The sequence below is a fragment of the Anomaloglossus baeobatrachus genome, chromosome 2, assembly GCF_048569485.1.
Source record: "Anomaloglossus baeobatrachus isolate aAnoBae1 chromosome 2, aAnoBae1.hap1, whole genome shotgun sequence".
Classification (NCBI taxonomy): Eukaryota; Metazoa; Chordata; class Amphibia; order Anura; family Aromobatidae; genus Anomaloglossus; species Anomaloglossus baeobatrachus.
The window spans coordinates 55,628,624-55,654,348 of record NC_134354.1 but is presented as its reverse complement, the minus strand read 5'-3'; the positions used below and the strand labels follow the sequence as shown (position 1 = coordinate 55,654,348).

General features: G+C 44.9%; 1 protein-coding gene across 1 annotated transcript in view; it reads right to left on the bottom strand.

Annotated features, from left to right (window-relative positions):
* Positions 1-6,327: 6,327 nt before the first annotated feature.
* MRPL39 (mitochondrial ribosomal protein L39) overlaps positions 6,328-25,725 on the bottom strand; it is a 124,234-nt gene continuing 104,836 nt past the window's right edge. Inside the window, exons 10-11 of the mRNA XM_075333394.1 lie at positions 18,911-18,958; positions 6,328-6,465 (exon numbers count right to left, since the gene is read on the bottom strand). Of these exons, the coding sequence (XP_075189509.1) occupies positions 6,418-6,465; positions 18,911-18,958 (96 nt within the window). The 3' untranslated portion in view covers positions 6,328-6,417. The remainder of the gene's footprint in view (positions 6,466-18,910; positions 18,959-25,725) is intronic.

The window sequence follows — 25,725 nt, the reverse complement described above, 5'->3', positions numbered from 1 at the left end:
TTGTCTGGGATAGATGGGTGGATAAGTGTGCTGAGCCCTGGAGGAACACATTCCCAATGTATACTACAAAAAAAAAAAGGAAATAAAATATAGGTTCACACATTAACTTATTGTTCTGGTGCATTAATACGCTATAAGGCCAATATACAGGCATCTACATACACGGTGCGGCAGCACAATGTGATTATTAAATACATGAATTCCAATATTGCTTTACACATAAAAAACAAAAAGGTACTTGTAGTATTTTTCGAATTATAAAACGCACTTTTCCTCCCAAACATTTGGGAGGAAAATGAGGGGTGGGTCTTATAATCCAAATGTTGCTTACCAGGGATGGTAGAGAAGGGGGGCAGGAACAATGCCACAGGTGCTGCGCTGAAGCTGCGGGCGCTTTGCTGTGGTGGGGCTGCGCTGTGCTGGGGCTGCAGGGGCCATCCTGAAAATATCGGCAGTGCAGGCTTCAAATAATGACTCCCAGAGTCGACGCGTGCGCAGATGTTGCTCTTGGCTCAAGATCTCATCTGTGCATGCGCCACCTTCGGAAACCATAGTCCACTGCTGGAGAGTACAATGGGCCGGAGGCGGCGCGTGAGCAGATGAGTTCTAGAGCCGACCCCTGGGAGCCATTATTTGATGTCCGCACTGCTGACATTTTCAGGATGGCTCCTGCAGCCCCAGCACAGCACAACACCCTCAGCCAGCAGCCCCCAGCACAGCACAACACCCTCGGCCTGCAGCCCCAGCACAGCACAACACCCTCAGCCAGCAGCCCCCAGCACAGCACAACACCCTCGGCCTGCAGCCCCAGCACAGCACAACACCCTCGGCCTGCAGCCCCAGCACAGCACAACACCCTCGGCCTGCAGCCCCAGCACAGCACAACACCCTCAGCCAGCAGCCCCCAGCACAGCACAACACCCTCAGCCTGCAGCCCCAGCACAGCACAACACTCTCAGCCCGCAGCCCCAGCACAGCACAACACCCTCAGCCCTAGCCCAGCACAGCACAACACCCTCGGCCTGCAGCCCCAGCACGGCACAACACCCTCAGCCAGCAGCCCCCAGCACAGCACAACACCCTCAGCCAGCAGCCCCCAGCACAGCACAACACCCTCGGCCTGCAGCCCCAGCACAGCACAACACCCTCGGCCTGCAGCCCCAGCACAGCACAACACCCTCGGCCTGCAGCCCCAGCACAGCACAACACCCTCAGCCAGCAGCCCCCAGCACAGCACAACACCCTCAGCCTGCAGCCCCAGCACAGCACAACACTCTCAGCCCGCAGCCCCAGCACAGCACAACACCCTCAGCCCTAGCACAGCACAACACCCTCGGCCTGCAGCCCCAGCACAGCACAACACCCTCGGCCAGCAGCCCCAGCACAGCACAACACCCTTGCCCATCAGCCCCAAGACAGCGCAGCTCCCTCGACCTGCAGCTTCAGCACAGCGCCCGAAGCTCCAGCACAGAACCCACAGCCTCCACACCATCGCCCTACTCCACCACCGCCCCCGCCTCCTGTGACCCCGCTCCACCATTGCTGCTGCCTGCTTCCGGTAAGACACTACCTGATTGTAAGACTGACCCCCCCCCCCTTTTTTTTCCCCTAAATTTCGGGTGCATCTTATAATCCGGTGCATCTTATAAACTGAAAAATACAGTGGTTAACATTTTTTGATCGAAAGCGTAAAAGCCATCCAATCACATCAAGATACACCTAAATATCGATAAAATATGTACAAGTGCTTGCAGGCCCTTGTTTTCTGTTTTTATACTTTTGCATTTGGTATATGGCCCCCTCCTGGGCTGTGCTCCCTTATCCTCCCATCCATCCCCAAAGATTTATGCATCAACCCTGGTTCCGATCTGTTCCTATTGTGCTCGAGGTCTCTTCGGGCACATGGAGAGGCGAGCCGTTTAAGTTACGAGGCCATCCATATTTAGGTACGTCTAGGTCTCTTTTTACTCCAAAAAATGTTACCTACGGTAAGTGGCTTCTGTTCTTACTTGTATAGCAATAGTGGAGTTCGCGGGTTCATTAGTTGCAGTGTGACGATGCATTGTGTGTATTTGTGCACCTGTACATTAATAGTAGAGGGGTGCGGGCTCTTGTGTGTTAATATTTGGAAAGCCGCTTACACTGCGAGTCATTTTACAAGCCTGATCTTCAGGTCTATTACCACCTCGTGAAACACACAAAGCATTACGGAGGTGACTCATGAAAACTGACTAAACTGAGAGGTCAACCGGTACACCGCGCTCGGGTCAGCCGAACAGATGCTGCCGGGGCAGACAACGCGCAGGACCACAGCCCGGCTCTCACATTTGGAGGACGGCCAGAACATTACTATTCACAGATCTCTGCAAACAAAACGGAATTCCCTCAGTAGCATCATCCTCTGTTACCGGGATAGAGCCAAAATAGGAACCATAAGGCACGGCAGCTGCTAATGCAAAAGTGTTACAAAACTGCAATTAATGGAGACCTGACAGCTCGGGGATCAGTACATTGTATGTGCTTTGTATACAGTGTGTGCCTGATCCAGGAGGAGGCCCACACTGCCAGGAAGGTGCAAATGTGCCTTTATACCACAGTTGTTTAAAGGGAATCTGTCAGCAATCATTTCTCTAGAATTTGAGAACAGCATAATAAAAAGGGCAAGAAAGCCTGATTCCAGGGATATCTCACTTACTGGGCTACTTGATTGAGTTTTGGTAGAATTCCTGTTTTGTCTGCTATAGATGTAGCACAGCTAAGACTTCTGGGAGGTGTATAACCCCGCCCACACTGTGAATGGTCAACAAGCTGCCAATCAGTGGTGGGGGCGGGTTTACACAGATTAGCCTGACTGCTCTGCACACCAGACATAGTCCTGTAGTGCTAAGATCCGGCTAGTAAAACACTGATTGTACTGAAACTATTAGGGCGGCTTTGCACGTTGCATGTGCGATGTCGGTGGGGTCAAATCGAAAGTGACCCACATCCGGCGTCACTTTCGACATCGTACTGTGTAAATGCTAGATGATATGATGAACGAGCGCAAAAACTTCGTTATCGTATCATCGTTGCATTCACCGACATTTCCATAATACCGGAGCCGCAACAGGTACGATGTTGTTCCTCGTTCCTGCGGCAGCACACATCGCTGTGTATGAAGCCGCAGGAGCGAGGAACATCACCTTACCTGCCGCCGGCGGCTATACGGAAGGAAGGAGGTGGGCGGGATGTTTACATCCTGCTCATCTCCGCCCCTCCGCCGCTATTGGCCGCCTGCCGTGTGACGTCGCTATGACGCCGCACGACCCGCCCCCTTAGGAAGGAGGCGGGTCGCTGGCCAGAGCGACGGTCGCAGGGCAGGTGAGTGCATGTGAAGCGATAATATTCGCTACGCCAGCTATCACACGATATCGTACCTGCGACGGGGGCGGGGACTATCGCGTGCGACATCGCAGCATCGGCTTGCGATGTCGCAACGTGCAAAGCCCGCCTTAGTGACACATCCCTGTAATCAGGTTCTCTTGCCCCATATTATGTTACCCTCAGATTAAAGGGAACCTGTCACCAGATTTGGTGACTACTAAAGATGATCGAATAATTCGATTATTCACCTTCGCGAATATTTTCCGAATTCCTTGCCGCTATTCGACTATTCGCTAATATTCGATGTGCAATGTAAGTCTATGGGAAACCCGAATAGTTCAGAATAGTTGTTATTCGGGTTTCCCATAGACTTACATTGCACATCGAATATTAGCGAATAGTCGAATAGCGGCGAGGTATTCGAAAAATATTCGTGAAGCCGAATAATCGAAGTATTCGATCATCCCTAGTGACTACCACCAGTGGGCTCTTATATACAGCTTGTTAGGAGGCTGTATATAAGAGCCCAGGCTGCTGTGTAGAACATAAAAATCACTTTATAATACTCCTCAGCTACTGGTCGGTGCAGTGCAGACTGGTCGTATGGGTGTGTCCATTCTCCAGGTGCAGAGCCTCCTCTTTCGGCCATCTTTGTCCTCCTCCTTCTGAAGCTGGGGTGCATGACGCATCCTACGTCATCCACACTAGCGAGCATTGAGGTTCTGCGCAGGCGCACTTTGATCTACCCTGAACAGGGCAGATTAAAGTATTGAAGCGCGCATGTGCGGGACATCAATGCCGGCGCGTGTGGATGACGTAGGACGCGTCATGCACCCTGGCTTCAGAAGGACAAAGATGGCCGAAAGAGGAGGCGCCGAACCCGGAGAACGGAGACACCCATCTGACCAGTCTGCACCGCACCGCCCCTTAGGTGAGTATTATAAAGTGATTTTTATGTTCTACACAGCGGCCTGGGCTCTTATATACAGTATGTTAGAATATTGTATATAAGAGCCCACTGGTGGTGGCCGCAGCTTATAGTCGCCAAATCTGGTGAGATGTTTCTTTTAAATCGAGAAATCAGATTCCCTTTAAAGTTTTATTAGCAATTGCAAAGTGTTTGGAATGTATTTGATATTAAAATTACTGTCAAGCCTCATTAACGGAGGGATTTATTTATTTTATTTTTTGCTCGTAGCAAAGGTGACCGCCATTATCATTGCAAAGGCGGCTGAACACATGCAGTGATTGCAAGAATTTTCTAAAGCTGATAGGATGGCTGGATCTGGCCAGCTACTGTCCCAACGTGCTTAAGTTAAGTAAAGGATGCGACAATTCTGGGCTGCTGTAGGCTGCTATTTTTAGGCAGGGGATCCCAATTACTATGGCCGCCCCAGCCTGAGAATACCAGCCCCCAGTTGTCAGATTTATCTCAGCTAGGTATCAAAATTGGGGTTGCACTGCACACTGTTTTTTACTTTTTTATTTAAATTATTTATATAATTAAAAAAAGCCGCATTGGGTCCCTCATATTTTGATACACAGGAAAGATAATCGCACACAGCTGGGGGCTGCAGCCTGTAGCCGTATGATTTATCTACACTGGGTATCTGCAAACGAGGCACCCTTTGTCATTTTTTAAATTTATTTTTACACTTTACTAGGGCAAATAGACAGCAACCAATCAGATGATGACACGGTGGTAGTCTGCCTGCAGCCAATCACAATCAGACACTGACAAATGGTGAGCGGGGGAAGCAGTGACTATGCATGAGGGATAATGAGCAGTACCGGAAGTAACGTTAGAGCCGCACCATTGAGAATGGCAAGTATGTACAGCTTTAATCATTGTGCATCTTTTTTTTTTGCAGTGATTTCCCTGGCCAATCATAGCCATGCTAATACTTGGCATGGCTGTGATGGCTCCGGAAGTGCCCACAGCCTAAAATGTTTATCTGCAACCTTTCAACAAGCTTTATTCAGGTGACAAACCTGAACAGGAACCGGACATAGAATAAAAAGTGTGTATGGTGTTCAGCAACGAATACAAGGTGTTCGGTACGGACACCCAACCTTGCCGTTCAGGTCCACTCATCCCTAATTATAACCATGCATAAGGTGCACTCAACATATATATAGTTCTAAAATCAAGGAGAAAAAAAAAAAAAAAAAAAAAACCTTGAACAGCAGAATAAAAAAGAAAAAAAAAGGCTCTAAGGTGATTGTGATGGTGAGGTTAATCCTTATGCTGTAGGCGCCCCCTAGTGGAAGCTGCAGAGTAAAGGCCCCGTCACACGCAGCAGCGTATCTAACGATATATCGCCGGGGTCACGGATTCCGTGACGCACATCCGGCAACGTTAGCGACGTCGTTGCATGACACCAACGAGTTAACGATGGAAAATACTCACCAAATCGTCCATCGTTGACACGTCGTTAATTTTCAAAATATCGTTGATTGTTGAGCACGGAGGTTGTTCGTCGTTCCTGAGGCAGCACACATCGCTATGAACATCTCCTTACCTGTGTCCACCGGCAATGCAGAAGGAAAGAGGTGGGCGGGATCTTACGTCCCGCTCATCTCCGCCTCTCCGCTTCTATTGGACGGCTGCCGTGTGACGTCGCTGTGACGCCACACAAACTGCCCCTTAGAAAGGAGGCGGTTCGCCGGCCACAGCGACGTCGCTAGGCAGGTAAGTCCGTGTGACGGGTCCGAACGATATTGTGCACCATGGGCAGCGATTTGCCTGTGAAGCATAAACGACGGGGGCGGGTACGCTCGCTAGCGATATCGCTGCGTGTGACGGGGCCTTAATGCTATGGCTGTGTGTCGGGAAGCCATATTGGACCCCTACCCGAAAGGAAAACCCCAAAGCAGTTGCAGAATGTGGGTCTGCCCCCACCCATGACTGATACAATGTAACTAACAACCACAACAGCAAGGACATTACAAGAAGCCCAAGACTTAAAGGAAAGTGTTTTATTTGCAGTTTTAAAAAAACAAAAAAAAAAAAAACAGGAAAAAGGAAAGAAGCAGCAGCAGCTAATATGGGCATTATACAGCAGCGTCGGTCTCTGGCTCTTGGTTCTGCCGCTCTGTGACCTGTGGGAAAGGAAATATAATGGTAACGTTAGCAAGTAAAATGACAGCGTTGCGATTATACATTCACACCATGAACTATATGATCGAGCTTCCTGCCAAGGATCGTGTACGGGAGCGGAGGGGACACCAGAGACTGATATGCAGTTACATGTAACAAAAAATTGGCACGCATGGTAATGTGCTAACCACCCCGGCCGCCAGACCAATTATCGAGCTCCTTGCGCCGGCCGCGCTCCCAATAGCTTCTCCTTACTGGTAAATACCGAGCTTCTCAGTCCGATGCGTCACAAACCTGTCAGCAAACGAGTAACTCTGGATAGACGGAGGGAACTACATCATGAGCCGCGATGTGCAGCAAGGGCCTGGAGGCTTCCTAGATACACCGGCCGGGGGCCACTTACCTTCCTCACATGCCGGCCACTTTAGGTTTAATTGGTATAATGGGCTCAGAACACGGAAATCCTGTGATTACCGGAGGAGCACCGCCGCACATAGTGTATGAAGAAAGAGCGGTCAGCGGTGCAGAGCTCACTGATACCAGTGCAGTCCGGAAATAGGAGCCAAAAGTCCGCTCATGACATAGCTTTCCTCCCAAATCTGCCCTCGTCACCTGTGAGCGCTATTAATGAGAAGTGGAAGGAACCTCAACAACTAGGAGACCCCATAAAGTTACAGAATGGGGACAGAGTGCCGAGAAGCCGAAGGCAGAAAAGTCAACAACACACTGTGTGCCCCATAACTGCACAGTCCATACCTCTCCTGGTAACATCAGCACAAACACTGCGTCCACCGTGGGCTCAAGGTCGAGCAGATGTAGTAGCTGTACGTCACCAAGTACAACGCTGAGCCGTACGTCACCAAGTACAACGCTGAGCCGTACGTCACCAAGTACAACGCTGAGCCGTACGTCACCAAGTACAACGCTGAGCCGTACGTCGCCAAGTACAACGCTGAGCCGAACGTCGCCAAGTACAACGCTGAGACGAACGTCGCCAAGTACAACGCTGAGACGAACGTCGCCAAGTACAACGCTGAGACGAACGTCGCCAAGTACAATGCTGAGACGAACGACACCAAGTACAATGCTGAGCCGTACGTCACCAAGGACAATGCTGAGCCGTACGTCACCAAGGACAATGCTGAGCCGTACGTCACCAAGGACAATGCTGAGCCGTACGTCACCAAGGACAATGCTGAGCCGTACGTCACCAAGGACAATGCTGAGCCGTACGTCACCAAGGACAATGCTGAGCCGTACGTCACCAAGGACAATGCTGAGCCGTACGTCACCAAGGACAATGCTGAGCCGTACGTCACCAAGGACAATGCTGAGCCGTACATCACCAAGGACAATGCTGAGCCGTACGTCACCAAGTACAATGCTGAGCCGAACGTCACAAAGTACAATGCTGAGCCGAACGTCACCAAGTACAATGCTGAGCCGTACGTCACCAAGTACAATGCTGAGCCGTACGTCACCAAGTACAATGCTGAGCCGAACGTCACCAAGTACAATGCTGAGCCGTCCGTCGCCAAGTACAATGCTGAGCCGTACGTCGCCAAGTACAATGCTGAGCCGAACGTCATCAAGTACAATGCTGAGCCGTACGTCACCAAGTACAATGCTGAGCCGAACGTCACCAAGTACAATGCTGAGCCGTACGTCACCAAGGACAATGCTGAGCCGTACGTCACCAAGTACAATGCTGAGCCGAACGTCACAAAGTACAATGCTGAGCCGTACGTCACCAAGCACAATGCTGAGCCGTACGTCATCAAGTACAATGCTGAGCCGTACGTCACCAAGCACAATGCTGAGCCGTACGTCATCAAGCACAATGCCGTGATGTACGTCACCAAGCACAATGCCGAGACGTACGTCACCAAGCACAATGCCGAGACGTACGTCACCAAGCACAATGCCGAGACGTACGTCACCAAGCACAATGCCGAGATGTACGTCACCAAGCACAATGCCGAACCGTACATCACCAAGCACAATGTCGAGCGTCAGATGGAGTGGTGTCAAACTGCCTCCACTGGACTCTACAGCAGAGGAACTGTGTTCTGTGCAGTGACGGATGCAAATTCTCTCTTTTGGGAGGAAGTAGATGAACTCTAGTGCCACTTATTGGAGGTAAAAGTGATCCTTTAACGAGCCTTGTCATGTGACTTCGGATTTATGCCAGATCAGAACCTTAATTTGCAGATTCTGTGTTTCGGGCTGATTGCCCCTCGTCCATGGAAATGATGAGATCTGATCTGGCATTCGTTCCAGTGAAGGGAAATCTTCATGCTTCAGCACAAGCCAGTTGGACAATTGTAGCTTCCAACTTTATGCAGTTTAGGGAAGGCTGGACTCAGGTTAGGTCACGAGTTGCTGGAAACAATGTGGGTTCTACGGCACCACCAAGAGGTCAACAGCTTTATTTACTATTCAGCCATTGCAATATTACTTTGGTCTCTTAGGTTGTTAATATATTTTTCCCAATATGTTTATTGTGGATCCCGGTAAAGCTCCTAAAGTAAATGCTAATCATATCCACAGTGGTCTACCAGTCATACGCCGACCAAGACTTCAGGCTTCCATCTGGTCATTATATGTCAGTATAATAATGAACCGCTCTACTGTCTGCTGAGGAGTTCCTTAAAAGAAAACAAAAACAAAAAAAATTTGAATCTGCAGGTTTTTTCTATGTAATCTGAGAGTAGCAAAATGTATGGGAAGTGACTCAGATTCCAGTGATGTACCACTCGCTCAGCAGCTGGCTGTAGTTGCAATGGAATCAGTGTCCATGGTGTCGCATGCAAGACAGTCCAGCTAACCTGTGTAACCCCGCCCCCACCACTGATTGACAGTTTGCTGACAATGTACAGTGTACAGAAGATACTGCCAATCAGTGGTGTGTGTGCGGTCATACAGGGCTCAGCATTTATAGCACTGCTTCATCTATTTAATAGAGAAAACAGGGGTTATTATCAAAACCAAGCAGTCCAGTAAGAGATACATGGCTGGAATCAGGCGCTCTGCCTCTACATCATGCTGCTCTCAGATTCCATATTAAATACCTGGTGACAGATTTCCCTTACCTAGAATATAATTGAACAAAAAGATCCATCTGTTACTAATAAGACCATTGTGCTTTAAAAACAGAAGCGCAGCTCACACACAATAATGCTTCTCTCTGCAAATTCAGACCCGAAAGGAACACAAGGTGACAGATCCAGAATGCCTCACTATTTAGTCAGACTTCTTTGTATCTCTCCCACGCACATTGTTTAACTACTTCAATGCCACATGAGGAAAAAAAAATACTTTAGTTGATGTCCTGCGGCATTTGAGACTTTGTGTTGTTTAAAATTGGAAATCTCATTAAAAGTGTTCCAAAATTCTTTTATTTTCAAAGGTTTAATGTACAATAGCTGACACATTCCGTCCATTCTCTGCTACACTTTAACAAAGCGCCAAAGAGAACAATTTTATATTTTGCCCCTGAGGAAGCCAATTCTATGGCGATACGAGTGCGGCTCAGTTTCCATGCTCTGCCACCCTCATTTTATTTTTCAAAGGTTTAATGTATGGCCCGAGTACAATAGCTGACGTTCCATGCATTCTCTAATGTTACATTTTAACCAAGCGATAAAAAGAGCAAACTTTATATTTTGCCCCTGAGGAAGCCACTTTTATGGCGATACGCGTGCAGCTCAGTTTTCATGCTCTGCCACCCTCATTTTTGCGTTCCTTTGAGAATTACAGTTCTTGCACTTCCAATGCATTATAAACGTCTAGTGTCTTTATGATTTCTCATTCACGCCAGAGTCATTTTTAATTGCTTTTGAAAAGTCAATACAGTCATTACTGATTTTTGGAGATCCTCACTTTGTATGCACGTATATTTATTTTTGTTTGATGTTCTTTTAAAAAAAACATAAAAGTATTTAATGAGTTGATTCTCCTTTAATATGCAGTGGGTAGTTTCGTCTAATACTTTGCTATGACAACCCTGGGAAAAGCTCCGTGATAAAGCAGGGTGAAACGTGCACTGGAGTAAGAGGCACACATGGCCTGACCATTCTATATAGCAATGATTAAACTCATAAGGCACTACTCCTATCAAATTGCTATTACTGACTGCCCTCCAGTCTATGCTTTATAAGCAACTAGCTGTAGTACCTGGGCGTTGCCCGGGATAGTAACTGTCTCTCTCCCAGTCTCTGTCTGTGTCTTTCTTTGTCTGTCTGTGTCTATGTCTCTATCTGTTTTTATCTCTCTGTATTTGTATCAGTCTGTCTCTCTCTATCCCTGTGTCTGTCTCTCTCTATCCCTGTGTCTGTCTATCTCTTTCCCGGGCTGTCTCTCTATCCGTCTCCCCACCGACATCATTACCTCACACATAAGCTTCTTATACTAACAGTTTATTTTGTTCTTATAGCAACCACTGACAGTTGCTATTAATAGCTTGTAGCTCCCACCTCCATTCAGTTTAATGGAAGCAGGATTTTGGAGAGTAACTAAAGTGCAGAGTTAAATTTTCCTGTCAAAACATAGTCTATGACATTCCCTGAGTCACATGGACTGTGTGCAAAATTTCGTGATTGTAAATGCGACGGTGCGAATTCCTTTAGCGGACATAAATACACACACACACACACACACATACACATACATACATACAATGAGCTTTATATATTAGATGATGTACCAATAATGTTCATGTACAAATGTTTAGTTGAGGATTATAGTAGTACCGCTTGCTTTTTTTGACATACTGAGTCATTCATTATGCAAGCTTCAGTAGGCCCATTTTGTGTCGCAACTTGTAAGACACCTTGTGTATTTAATTATCCTTACACTAGTGGAACTGCGTACTTCTGGCCACCTGCTGCCGCCGGCGGGACCGAAAGCAGTTATCGGCAGGGGTGCAGGGTGTTGGACCTGGGCCGATCAGACACTGATGATCTATCCTAAGGATAGGCTATCAATGTAAAAGTAGTGGACAACCCCTTTAAGACCAAGTCTTTTTTCAGGGATTATTTTGTCCTCACGCCTTTATGTCCTGGATCATGCTTTTTATTCTCTTTGCACACAGTATCCATTACAAAGAACATTTAGCAATAAAAAAAAAAGCAAAATCTCTTGATAATTCCTACCAGGTTAATAAATGTAGAAATGGTGAAACACAATGGCGGGTGAACCGGAATTTGCAGTGCATTTTGCAGGCTGGAGCGCTCCCTCCTCGCTGCATGTACGGCTGATGACAGGTCACATTCGACTCAATCAATTCTTGTTTACAGACACAGTGAAATCCAGGCTCCTTGTCAATACGATTCCTGCCTCCCAGCTATTGTTCCGTACTCTCCAGTCTGAAGAGCAACTTCAACAAACCTGAGAAAATCTCGGAGCGGATCATCGAGATGACTAGGAGACGGCGGAGGCTGGAAATCCTCATTGTCCTTCATCGATATATGTCATGCACAGATTATACAGAGTCCATATTACTGCCCGGCTGCACGAATGCGAACGGATATTTAACTGGTGAATGCTTATCCAGGTCAGAGCAATCCAGTATATGAAGTGGCACTTAATACCAGGCGATGCATTGCGGATGCATGTGCTGGGGATTTCATGGGATGCGAAGATCGACTATTTCACGATTTATCTGCACTAATTTCATACATGAGGCGGATAAATACTGCCCTATAATGCAAAACTGAGGTGCACATACTATATATGTGCGATCTGTGCAGCTGCAACAGCCACTATGAGAGGATAACTTCCCAATCACTGGGGTCCAAGCGGTTGGACCCCCACTGATCCCCAGGACCATGTGAATGTAGCGATGGTCAATCATGTGCATATTTGCTACACTCATTCTTAATGGGACCACCAGATATAGCTGCTCATAGCATCTGTCCAGTCTTCAGCACCCCCTTAATCATGAATCCCTCAACAAAAAAGAAAAACACCAGTCAAATCAGCACGTTAAGAAATGGAGGACTGCCATCTGGAAAATAGAATCTTTAATTGCAATCGTAAAAACCTTCAAATCGCTATGATGAACCTGACCCATGTAAGGAATGTTAGGAAAGAGAAAAAAAAATCCTTCTGCTGCAGAGGATAAGGTCATCAGAGTCAGGGCCTTAAAAAATGCAAATTGATAGCACCTCAAATAACAACCCTCAAACAATTAAGTAGCAGACACACAACACAACATCTGAACTCTAGGAGACAGCAAAAAGTGACCTTTATGCTTGTATTGCTACAAAGAAGCCAATACTGAGGACCATAAACAAGAAGAGACTTGTTTAGGCCAAGCAATACAAGCATTGGACATTAAATCAGGGAAAAGCTGAACAGTGATCTGAGAAGTTAAAATTTGAGAATTTTTGGTACCAACCGCAGGAAAAGTGAAAGAATGTTTTTTACATGTATGGTGCCCACCGTGAAGTATGAAGGGGGAGCTGTGATGGTGTTTTGCCGGTGACACTTTTGGTGACTTATTCCATATTCAAGGTACACTTGCCCATCATGGCTAACTAGCATTTTGCATTTAAAATAGAGACAATTGCACTCTGTAGTGCTAAGATATGTTTAACAATGAATATTGGAATATAGACATGTATTACTGCTATGAAAAACATGTAAACAATGTGATACTTCGCACACAAAATTGGCCAGTTTTATGTGAGCCCAACAGGCAACGCCAATGCGACCTCTTAGGCCTAAGCCACACGGCATGAAATTTGGAGTGAGTGGAATGCGATGTTTTATCACATTCCACTGGGACAAATATTACCCTATGCGCTAGCACCCATGAGCAATTATTTTCTCAGCCCTCATCGGACCGAGAAAACAATCGCAGCATGCTGCGACTGTAATGTTAGTCTTATTTCTCTCGCACCCATTCAAGTTTATGGGGAGAGAGAAAAATCACACTGCACTCGCAGTACTCCGGTGTACCGCAAGTGCAGAGCGGGAATGGCAATAGCCGGCTACGGAGGAGAGAGGGAGATAAATCCCTCCCCTCCTCAGAGCCGGCCCGCCCTCCACAGCTGAGGTCCGATCGCATGATCGGACCTCAGTCGCAGTGACACTCGCATGACAATCAGCTCCTGCTGTGCTGCCAGCATGAGCCGAGTGTCATGCGAGGACCGCAGTAGATCCCAGTGTGGCCCAAGCCTTATTGTTGGGTCCCTGCTTACTCTAATGCCTCACTTTGGGTTAAAAATAACAAAACCTCCAATTTATGGGTCAATCTGGCTCTTCAGCCTTAGGAGACTTTAATTCTTCATTTGCAGGTTCCTGTCTGCCCATAAATTGGAGGGGTTTTTTTAACCCAAAGAGAAACATTAGAATAGGCAGGGACCCAACAATAAGAGGCTGCCTTAGCTTTGCCTGTTGGGCTCACAAAAAACTGGCCATTTTTGTGTGCCAAGTATCTCATTTTTACATATTAATCACAGCAATAATGCATGTCTATATTCCCATATTCATTGTTACACATATCTTAGCATTACAGAGTGCAATTGCCTCTTTTTTTGTTACTATGTTTCATGCTCAGTATGCACCAGTTCACATTAGAAAGTGCCTGGTATTTTGCAATGACATGCCATCAAATCTGGTTTGCACTTAGTTGGACCATCATTAGTGTTGGAACAGGACAATGATCCAAAACACCTCCAGGCTATGCAAAGTGATCTAGAAGTGGAATCAGGGCTGCGTCACATTACATGGCCTCCACAATCACCCGAACACAACCTAATAGAGATGGTTAGAAATCAGTCGGATGCAGAGTGAAGGCAAAGCAGTCAACAAGTGCACCGCACCTCTGGCAACTCCGGTAGAAACCCCTAGGTTTCGACTTGATGAATCTACTTTCAGGAATTTCAAAGGGGTATAAAAGGGCCATCAGAATAAAAAGGGGGGCACTATAAGGAAGCTAAGGCTTAATACATTCTGTTTTGCTTCATGTGCATTTCTTTACTCCTCGGTTCCATACATGTTCCTGGTTTTGCTGCTTTCAGTCTGAATTTACAAGGTGCATTTTCCAAGAAGAACAAGGAAAAACACTGCACAAAACAGCAGTGTCCTAAAATTTTGTCTGGAATTTTATATTAGAGCATTTTCACTTTTAGTTATTTACCTTTAAAAAAAAAATAAATAATAAACAGTAAATAAAAAAAAAAAAGTTCCAAGGTGCGGATTTTCATGCAATTTAGAATTACAAAAATATTTCTTCTTAGGAGGACGTGGAATGTATCCTGCTCTCCTATCTTACTGCTGAGCTTCCAACTCGTCTGCAGGTTTTTTTTTTCTTAATTTCCACGGTTTTGTTACAGATAAATAATACCTGTAATAAACTCTCTAAGCTTTTTTTTTCCTTTGGGCTCAAGGAGAAAGATAAAGCGAAGCCAAAAATCTCTTACATTGGCAATCAATAGCATCCACCACATACTATGTGTGAGCGGCGCTCGTGTAGTTATGTATTATGGAACAAAGACGAACTTCTGCAAGAACTACGCAAACCTGGCAGAAATAAGATTTTGGGATGTGTCCATAATCTCTGCTCGTGGCAAAATTCAGCTGCATTTATAAGTTTCTCCGGCTACATATCCCACGAAGAATAAAAAGAACGTTACACCACAGTCCGCCTGGGACTATAACCATCCACTGCTCCATAAAAGAGAGGAACCTGAGGGAAAACATGTAGTGTAACCACCCAAGGGTCCGATCCCGGGGTCTACACATGGGATTGTGCAACATTTCCTTACACAATTGACAAAAACAGCCCCATCGTGCCGGCGATTCATCACTGCCTTTGTGCCTCTGGAATTTTTCATTTCTAGTTGTGTGTTTTTTGCACCTTTCTACTATTTCATATACATCCTTATTTAAGTCTATTTTTATGTGCTCACCTGTTCTTTTTTTCCGTCTTTGGAGGGGGAGTTTAGCAAATCCAGATGTTTTTTGCACAAAAATTTTGTGCAACTTCACACCAAACCCCCCCCCCCCCACCAATATGTGTTTCAGTACAGCAACACATTTTCTGCACCCGTATGCAAGTTGTGCAACATTTGGCGCCAAAACATTTCAAGACAAAAAAAAAAGGAGAAACATTTTTATTTTGCGCCAAATTCATGAACAGTGTAAGCCATCTTGAAGAAATTAGCACTAGAAATGGCAAGAAAAAAAAAAAAAAAATGTAAAAGAGACTTAAAACTCCCCTCCCCCCCACCCCCAAATGATGAATCAGGACTATAAATAGTCAGTAATATGAGAGGAATAAAAATTATAGGTATAATTTAGCATCCAAAGTCCGGATATTACCCACTTCGTACCCAATGAAAGATAGATAGATAATGTATAGGTACACACACACACACACACACACACACACACACACACACACACACACACACACACACACACACACACACACGCCATGGAGCAGGTGCTGAGCACAGGAGCAGATACCGGCTGTATTACACAGCCATCATCTGCCTCTAACAGCAGAGACCGGAGCTAGCTCCTATTGCTGATGTTTAACCACACACAATCAATTACAGTGGAATCACTGAAATCGCGCCATCCTAGAAACTCATCCAAATTAGGATGGCGCAACTTGAGTGCCACTGTAATTGATTGACAAAGGTACACGTATACAATATACTGTAAATAAATAAATATATCTACACACACACACACACATATTATATATATATATATATATATATATATATATATATATATATATATATATATATATATATATATATATATATATATATATATATATATATATATATATATATATATATATATATATATATATATATATATATATATACACATATATATACACACACACACATATACACACACACTCGCACACATGTTTTTTAAATTAAATATATTTAAAATATATAAAATTAAGTTCGGGAGTCATACCAGTTTTTCCCGTCCAAGAAAAGCTAAGCATATCTAGTATTTTATTTTAAACCATAAAGGTAAGTTCGGTTATTAAAAAGAACAAATAAAGATAAGTTCTGGAGTTTTTTTTTTAGTTTTTTTTTGGGGGGTGGGGGTTGTTGCACTTCCACCCAAAAATGTGATTCCAGCTCAAAAAAAAAACAAAAAAACACCCCAAAATAAAAACTCCATTTCGATACGCAAAAAACATGCTCTCACACAGCTACGTCAATGGCAAACTTAAAGGGAACCTGTCATCAGAAATTTTACTTTAAACCTAAAAGTTCCCTCCTCTGCAGCTCCTGGGCTGCATTCTAGCACTGTTCCTGTACTTTTTGTGGCCCCTTTTATTTATTTATTTTTTTTAAAATTCAGAACTTTGTGAAAATACTTGATTTGTGTCCACTTTGAGACTCATCACTTTTTTTTTTTTTTTAAAGGGAACCTGTCGTCAGAAATTTAGCTGTAAACCTAAAAGTTCCCCCCTCTGCAGCTCCTGGGCTGCATTCTAGCAGGTTCCTGTACTTTTTGTGCCCCCTTTTAAACCAAATTAAATACTTTATAAACTTGTACCTTTTGCTATGTAAATTTTGTAAATCGTCCATGGGGGCGGGCTCTCTGCTGACCGTTGCTGTTCCTCCAGCACATTGACGCCGTCCCCCCACGCTCCATTTCATCCATAAGGACGCCGCCCACTGCGCCCGAGGTGCCGGCCACGCCATGATCGCTGGTGACGTGTGTCACAAGCACGAGATTATGGGCGGCGCTGTAATCTAGTGGACGCGCTTTCCCCCACTGCCTCCAGCTTTCTGCGCAAGCGCTCGCCGGCCAAAGGACCCGACGTCACCTCCTTCCCATCTTACCTTGCAGCAGGGCAAGATGGGAAAGAGGTGACGTCGGGTCATCTGGCCAGCAAGCGCTTGCGCAGAACGCTGGAGGAAGAGGGGAAAGTGCGGTCACGAGGTTATGGGCGGGCACTTGCGATGCAATCACAGCGCCGCCCATAACCTCGTGCCTGCACAAAACGTCACCAGCGGTCACACGTGCACAGTCCCGCTACAGTCGCACAGCGCATGCGCGGGACCACGGGCGCCCAGGGACGGCGTCCTGAGATATGAAATTCAGCGTTGGGGGGCGGCGTAAATGTGCTGGAGGAACAGCAACGGTCAGCAGAGAGCCCGCCCCCACGGACTATTTACAAAATTTACATAGCAAAAGGTACAAGTTTATAAAGTATTTAATTTGGTTTAAAAGGGGCCACAAAAGTACAGGAACCTGCTAGAATGCAGCCCAGGAGCTGCAGAGGGGGAAACTTTTAGGTTTAAAGCAAAATTTCTGATGACAGGTTCCCTTTAAAAAAAAAGTGATGAGTCTCAGAAAGTGGACACAAATCAAGTATTTTCACAAAGTTCTGAATTTTAAAAAAAATAAATAAATAAATAAAAAAAATAAAAAATAAATAAAATCACTAAAATAATCAAATGAGAGGAACAATTAAAAAAAAAAGTTTCGGTATGGCAGTAATCGTACGGACCTGGAGAATCACGGTGGTCATTTAGACCGCTTATTTAATGGCCTATAAACCAAACCCAAAAAACAATGGGGATATTGCTTTTTAATTGAACCATTTCAACCCACTTGGAATTTTTTTTTCTCCAGTTTTCCAATACATTATATAGAAACTTGGATCGGCATCTTTCCAAACTACAACTTGTCCTGCAAAAACCATATGGCTATATTGACAGAAACTAAAAAAAAAAAAGATGGCTCTTCAAACAAGGGGTGGAAATATGCAAAAATCAAAATTGGCGGTGGCGGGAAGAAGTTAATGTAGGGTGTGTTACAATAAGAGTGTTATAATGTGGACGCCTGCGGATGGTCACGTCTGAGAATCGCTTATAGCCAGTGATTGAGGGTGATCGGCGCACACTGCGGGGGTGAGTGGACAGAACGAGCCCCCTGAGAGTGACGAGCCCGCGTGTACAGCTCTAAATCCTGGAGCTCAACCATCATGTATACAGTATAATCACCTACATGACACTATTCCTCCTGGAAATTAACAAGAATATTCCAGGAGGAATAGCAGAGGAACAACAGACATACCGCTTATAGGTGATGGGGACAATATAAATGTTTCTAATTCATACGGTCCAGAAATAAGAGCAGGATTTTGTGGCCGGTCGTCATTCAGCCGCAGTCATTTTTTGGTAGCAGAATAGACTTTATATGAGTCTTTACTAGTAACTGTCTGATTTTACATGCCGAGGGCAATAAACGTGAGGAATTATCCCCCTGCATCGCCTATAACAAGCTGCAGTAAAGAGCCGGGCCGTGATCCGGTAGCCGCTTTATGGCCGCTCTTTCCTCCTCTAATTTCTCTCTTTGGTAGTTTATTTCATTAATCCTGGGATCACAAACACGTCACTGGTTCTGGTGCGCTCTCACAGGATTTCATGGCCAGTTGTGTCATCTTACCGGTTTCTGGGCTCTCGTTCGTAGTTTATTCCACACGGTGTGATGAGCCTGTGGTAAAAATACGACAATTAGTCATATTATTTATCCGAGCCACGACAATATCAATGGAAAGCTATGAGCCGAGCATCATATGTCATAGGGGTTATACGAGCCTTTACTGTTCTGTAGAGACGATTAGTGATGGTCAAGGTCCATGCAGAGCCACAGACTCATAGGTAGTCAATGTGCCGCCATATAGTGCCCAAATCTCCATAGGACGCTGGTACAGAACTTTCAAGGCACAGGTACTCAATCTGGGGGAAAGTGCTAAGAAACCTCACTCACCCGATACACGTACCTAATCTGGGGGAAAGTGCTAAGAAACCTCCCCGACACATGTACCTAATCTGGAGGAAGTGCTAAGAAACCTCCACGGCACACGTACCTAATCTGGAGGAAAGTGCTAAGAAACCTTCCTCACCCGGCACACGTACCTAATCTGGAGGAAAGTGCTCAGAAACCTCCACGGCACACGTACCTAATCTGGGGGAAAGTGCTAAGAAACCTCCACGGCACACGTACCTAATCTGGAGGAAGTGCTCAGAAACCTCCACGGCACACGTACCTAATCTGGAGGAAAGTGCTAAGAAACCTCCACGGCACACGTACCTAATCTGGAGGAAAGTGCTAAGAAACCTCTACAGCACACATACCTAATCTGGAGGAAAGTGCTCAGAAACCTCCACAGCACACATACCTAATTTGGGGGAAAGTGCCCAGAAACAGGCCGGTAAAAATGACCACACCCTATTTAGCCCCACAATTACTATTCCTTCAGCTTTGCTCTTGTTGTGGTTGATCACAGTCACTCCCTCGCTGCTCTGCTTAGGAGATTGTGATGGGCGGGCTCACAGATGATAGGATCAGTGGGTCCAACGGTGTTAAAAAACAACAAAAAGAAAAAACAAAAAAAATCCAAAACAACAACAAGCCCCGGTTCAGGGCTGGAATTGTTCCTGGATGTCTGTCCAGACGCCAGGCCCCGTATAAAGGTCTATGGGGAACAGAATCCAGTGCTTTAAAATGGTGGTAGAAGGAATAGAGGGATTACAGCAAGTGTGTTAGGGTCTGTGCGCACGTTGTGTATTTACATGCGTTTACACAGCATTTTGAAGTTTAGTGTAAACGCATGCGTTCTGCGTCCCCAGACAAGTGCATGAGAATTAAGGAAATTCCATGCACACGTTGCGTTTTGTATGCCAAATTTTTGACGAAATTGATGAGTGCTAAAAAGAAATATGGCACTTCGTTAGTGCATTTTGGATGCTTTTTCCACTGTGTCTATGGCAAAGCAAGCGTCCAGAACGCATCAATTCTGCATTCAAAATGCATCCAAGGCGCAGCGTTTTGGCTGCGTTTTGAAACGCACATGCAGTGACAAAACGCTGCAATTTATTTGTCATGCCAGAACGCAACGTGCGCACATACCCTTATACTTACAGAGAGTCTCCCGTGCGGCTGTAATGCTACTTTCAAGGCAGCTCATTATCCTTTACAAATAAGAAAGCCGCGGAGACACCATCACATGTTTCTCAACGCTGCCAAGAAACTAGCCAGGTCTTTCACCGGGAAGGAACAACCACGGAAAGGGCAGTCTCCAGTCAAGGAGACCACCTATACCAAACATGGTATCCATCCACAGACAGCCGTTTCGGGGTATTTGCCCCTCATCAGTGTGGAGTAGGAATCTGGCTAGTGGGGGCAATGCCTAGTAAAAGACTATTTAAGCAAACATTGTTGACCTTAGGGAGATCAACATATCCACTGCGGAGACACCATCACATGTTTCTCAACGCAGTGATTCTAGAGCAATGCCCCCTGGGAAGTATGCAAATAAGAAAGCCGCGGAGACACCATCACATGATATGTTGATCTCCCTAAGGTCAACAATGTTTGCTTAAATAGTCTTTTACTAGGCATTGCCCCCACTAGCCAGATTCCTACTCCACACTGATGAGGGGCAAATACCCCGAAACGGCTGTCTGTGGATGGATACCATGTTTGGTATAGGTGGTCTCCTTGACTGGAGACTGCCCTTCCCGTGGTTGTTCCTTCCCGGTGAAAGACCTGGCTAGTTTCTTGGCAGCGTTGAGAAACATGTGATGGTGTCTCCGCGGCTTTCTTATTTGCATACTTCCCAGGGGGCATTGCTCTAGAATCACTGCGTTGAGAAACATGTGATGGTGTCTCCGCAGTGGATATGTTGATCTCCCTAAGGTCAACAATGTTTGCTTACATTATCCTTTACAGACATTCACAGCTTCTCCTGCCCACCGGCAGTCTCCACACCTGATTGGTTGCAGTCAGACATGCCCCCACCCGGTGAGACAGTGTCTCTGACTGCAACCAGAGGCGCTGTGTGTCTCTATTGCTTTAAAAATAAAATTTAAAAAAGTTTGGCGTGGGGTCCCCCCACGTTATGATACCCAGCACAGATAAAGCCACGGCTACAGTCTGCAGCCCCCAGCCGTGCGTTTATCTCTGTTGTGTAGCAAAATAAGAGGAACCGCGTGTGGCTTTTTTTTTTTTAAATTATTTACATAAAAAAATTTAAAAACCGGGCTGTGGCCCCCCTCAATTTTGATACCCAGCCATGATAAAGCCGAGAGCTGGTATTCTCAGGCCATGGTTATTGGGTCATAATACAGGAAGACCCTACACCAATTTATTTGTTTACATCAACATATGTTTATTTATATTTATTTATGTTTACATAAATTAGTTTCAGTGACATTTGTCACCCGAATAAAGCTTGTTGAACTGTTGCAGAGCAGCCAATCAGCAAGCTTTTAGGTAGTGTGCTCCTCCAGAGCCATCACAGACATATCAAGTATTGGCAAGCATGACTAGCCAGGGAAATCACTGTAAAAAAATGAAAATCATGTGGACTACAAATAGAGCAGGATTGTTATACATACTGTTTCCCAGAGGATCACACTGCAGTCAGATTCTCATCAGGGCCTGCTAATTAAGGTTAATGAATATTCACTGATTCACCCACCCTCTGTGCCAGTGTCTGTGATTGGTTGCAGACTGCTATACACGCCCCTATATTTTAAATTATTTTTTATTTTATTTTTACACTACTAAACCGCAAAGTGACTGCAACCAATCACAAACATGGACACAGGGTGGAGGGGGCATGTATAACAGTCTGCAACCAATCACAGACACTGGCACAGAGGGTGGGCGGGGAAGCAGTGAATATTCATGAACCTTAATTAGTGGGCCCAGAAAAGAGTCTGAATGCAAAGTGATCCTCTGGGAAACATGGTATGTATAACTATCCTGCTCTTACTGCCAACTAACTTCTATTTGCAACCCCCTAATGCTTACTATGGCCATTTTACAGCCCCGAATGTCTCGTCCCATTGACTTGTATGGGGTTCTCATTGTTCAGGGTCATGTTCGCTTGCAGATACTGATTTTTTTTTCTCCTGTGCTGGTTTAGTGGACCCGATTATCCACAGGTTCACGCACTACTTATCACGATTCAAATGTTGTGTCACTTACTGGGTTGCTGTTTAATCAGCAATAGATCATTACAGGACTACTTGGCCTGCTGCCAGGTAGTCCAGCATATTCATGAGCTCTGCATAACTGCTAGATCTGCCGCAGAGAAAACACTGATTTTATCAAAATCACAGCAAACAGCTCAGTAAGTAACATCACTGGAATCATGATCTCCACCCCTACGTTATACTGCTATGAGGGAGCAAAAACCTGGTGATAGATTCCCTTTAAGGAGATTTTACAGCCATGGAAAACAGATTAAAAAATAAATGATGCAAAAATGCAGTTCAGAAGCTCTGGTTGTGCTCCTGGACCTTGTAAACAAGCGGCCAGCAGGTGACCACTGCAGCCCATCAGAGGAAGCAGCCATCTATGGCCTAATACTGGCTTCTATGGCTGAGCGCAGACACCTGTATGTGACCGGTGAGGCCACTGAGTGACTAGAGATCATCTTCCATCACAAAGGTCACACTGGATTGCTGGAGAGAAACGTGTCCGGCACCCGGGACCCCCACCATCAGCTGCATGCAGCTTCCTCTGCGGCTGCATGTACAAGGTGCCCAAAGAGGGAAAACCACAGCACCACACACTGTGTAGTGGCCACTCTCCGGTACTGCAGCTACTGATGAAGTGAATGGGAGCTGAGCTGAGAACGGCCACTACACAGTATATGGAGCTATGCCATTTCAGCTGGTAAGTGGTGGGGTCAGACCTAAATACACAAGAACTAGGGGCTCGGCAAAGCACGCATGGGGAGAGGAGAATAAGCTGCTGCCAGACCCCTGACGAAGGTTTAAAGGGGTTGTCAGCTTTCAGAAAACATTTCCTTATAAAGTATAGTTTATTGTAAATATAACAAAATGTGCTACAACTACGCTCCCAGAGACTCTGCCACAACTCCTGGTCTCCGCTGTTCGGCTGCAGCGCTGTTATCACGTTGACTGAGCTCAGCCTGAGCCGCTCAGAGTCACCGACTGGCTGCAGCGCTGTTAATGTGACATCAATACCGCAGCAAAATAACGGAAGCCGAAACTCTGGAAGGGCGAGGACAGCAGAGTTTTGTATTTTTTAATATCCTGTATCCATGAAGACAAATGTCTGGAAAGGAGACAATACTAAGGGGTTGTAAATGACTTGTGTATTGATCTGTCCTTGGAATAGGATATCTACATCATTTGGATGATTATTAGAGATGGAAGAATAGTGAAATATTCGGGTAATGCCCTCTAAATACCTGATACTATTCCAGTACTCGCCTCGAATAACAAACTTAACGCAAGTCAATGGGGAACCCAGAATTTTTCTTGAAGATTTCCCAGGTAAATGCTCGGGTTCCCCATTGACTTGCATTACATTTGTTATTTGTGACGAATACTGGAAATATATATATATATATATATATATATATATATATATATATATATATATATATATATATATATATATATATATATATATATATATATATATATATATATATATATATATATATATATATATATATATACACATATATACACACACACTATACATTACATATATACAATATATATTTATATATACAGATATATATACATACACACACACATAATATATATGTGTATGTGTATATATGTGTAATATGTAATTATATGTATATATATATATATATATATATATATATATACACACACACACACACACACACATTATACATATGCGTATGTGTGTGTGTGTATATATATATATATATATATATATATATATATATATATATATATATATATATATATTACAGTATATATATAATGTGCATATGTGTGTATATATATATATATATATATATATATATACATATACACACACACACATATATATATACACACATGATATATATGCGTATGCGTGTATATATATATATATATATATATATATATATATATATATATATATATATATAGTGTGTGTGTGCATCCATCTATCTATACACACACTATACTATACTATCTGTGCACCAGGCTTTCCTGCCAGGTATTTGCACACAACACTCCTCCCTTCCCTCCACAGCTCGCGGCCCGGCTCAGCATGATCCGACTAAGGACGCAGAACAGAATCGTCTTTCACGCGGTTAAATGCGATTTAATAATTCAGAGCCTCTTGTAGCTTATTAACCAGAGAAGAAAAGGAAAAAAGGGAAGAAAAACAAGTGCGCTATTATAGACCCTTGTTCAACTGCAATTATTATTTAACGCTCAGGGAGAACGATGGAGCAAAAGCCGGACCACGCGGGGTTATCTGGAGGGTCCGCAAACAAGTGTCCCCTGTAATTATGCTAACATAAAGGACGCGAGCGCCCGACCACACAATAGAGGACTGATTGTATTGTAATCGTAGCAAGAGAACAAAACAAATAAAGTGGAGCAAAGAAAAATAGTGAGGTATGGAAATATAACGAGCCGCGCACAAATCTCCTTCCATGTACAGTATGGCACATGCATGCTCAGAACTTTACTAGTTAGTGCTGCAGTTTGTGCTGAGAAGCTGCTGTTCTTATTGGAATTAGTATGAACGATAGGGGGTCAGCGGCTGTGCAGCTGTGGAGAAACTACAACTCCCAGCATGCTCAGATCGCTTTGAGTTTGGGACACGCACTTAATGGCGCATAAGTAGAGTGGGCACAAATTGATTTGCAGGACCTGAGGCCGCTCGACCAAAGCCCTAAGAACTGTCTCTTACCTGATGACATCTGCAACTCTTCAATTGATTAGCCGGCCTGGAGTGAAGTTACATCACGCAGCAATGGTGTTGCGCCAGGCTGACTAATCAAACAAAGAGCGGCGGATGCTGGGAGGTAAGAGGCGGTCCTCACAGCTCCTCCTGGCCTATGGATCAGGTCTTGCTAATTGCTATGCATCTGAAACCCCTCTTTACATCTCCATTTTTTTTTATCTTACGTGTATGAGGGTCTCACAACTTATTCCTATCCCCCTATTAAAATAAAAAAACAAAATGCGTGCTCAGCATTGCCGAAATCACCAGAGATCGTAACTGTAAGGTCTACTAAACAAAAAAGGTAAAGCACCAACATGTATCACCTTATGCACAGGATAAGAGATACATGCATGACTGATGGGGTCCCGGGTCAATCGTCTGATCAGCGTTAGTAGTGTATATACACCAGCCCCACTCTCTGCCTATGGGAATCGTGGTCACACGTGCATGTTACGGGTCCTAAAGACCAAAGAAAGTGACTGGGATTGGTGGCAGACCCCGCCGATGACCGA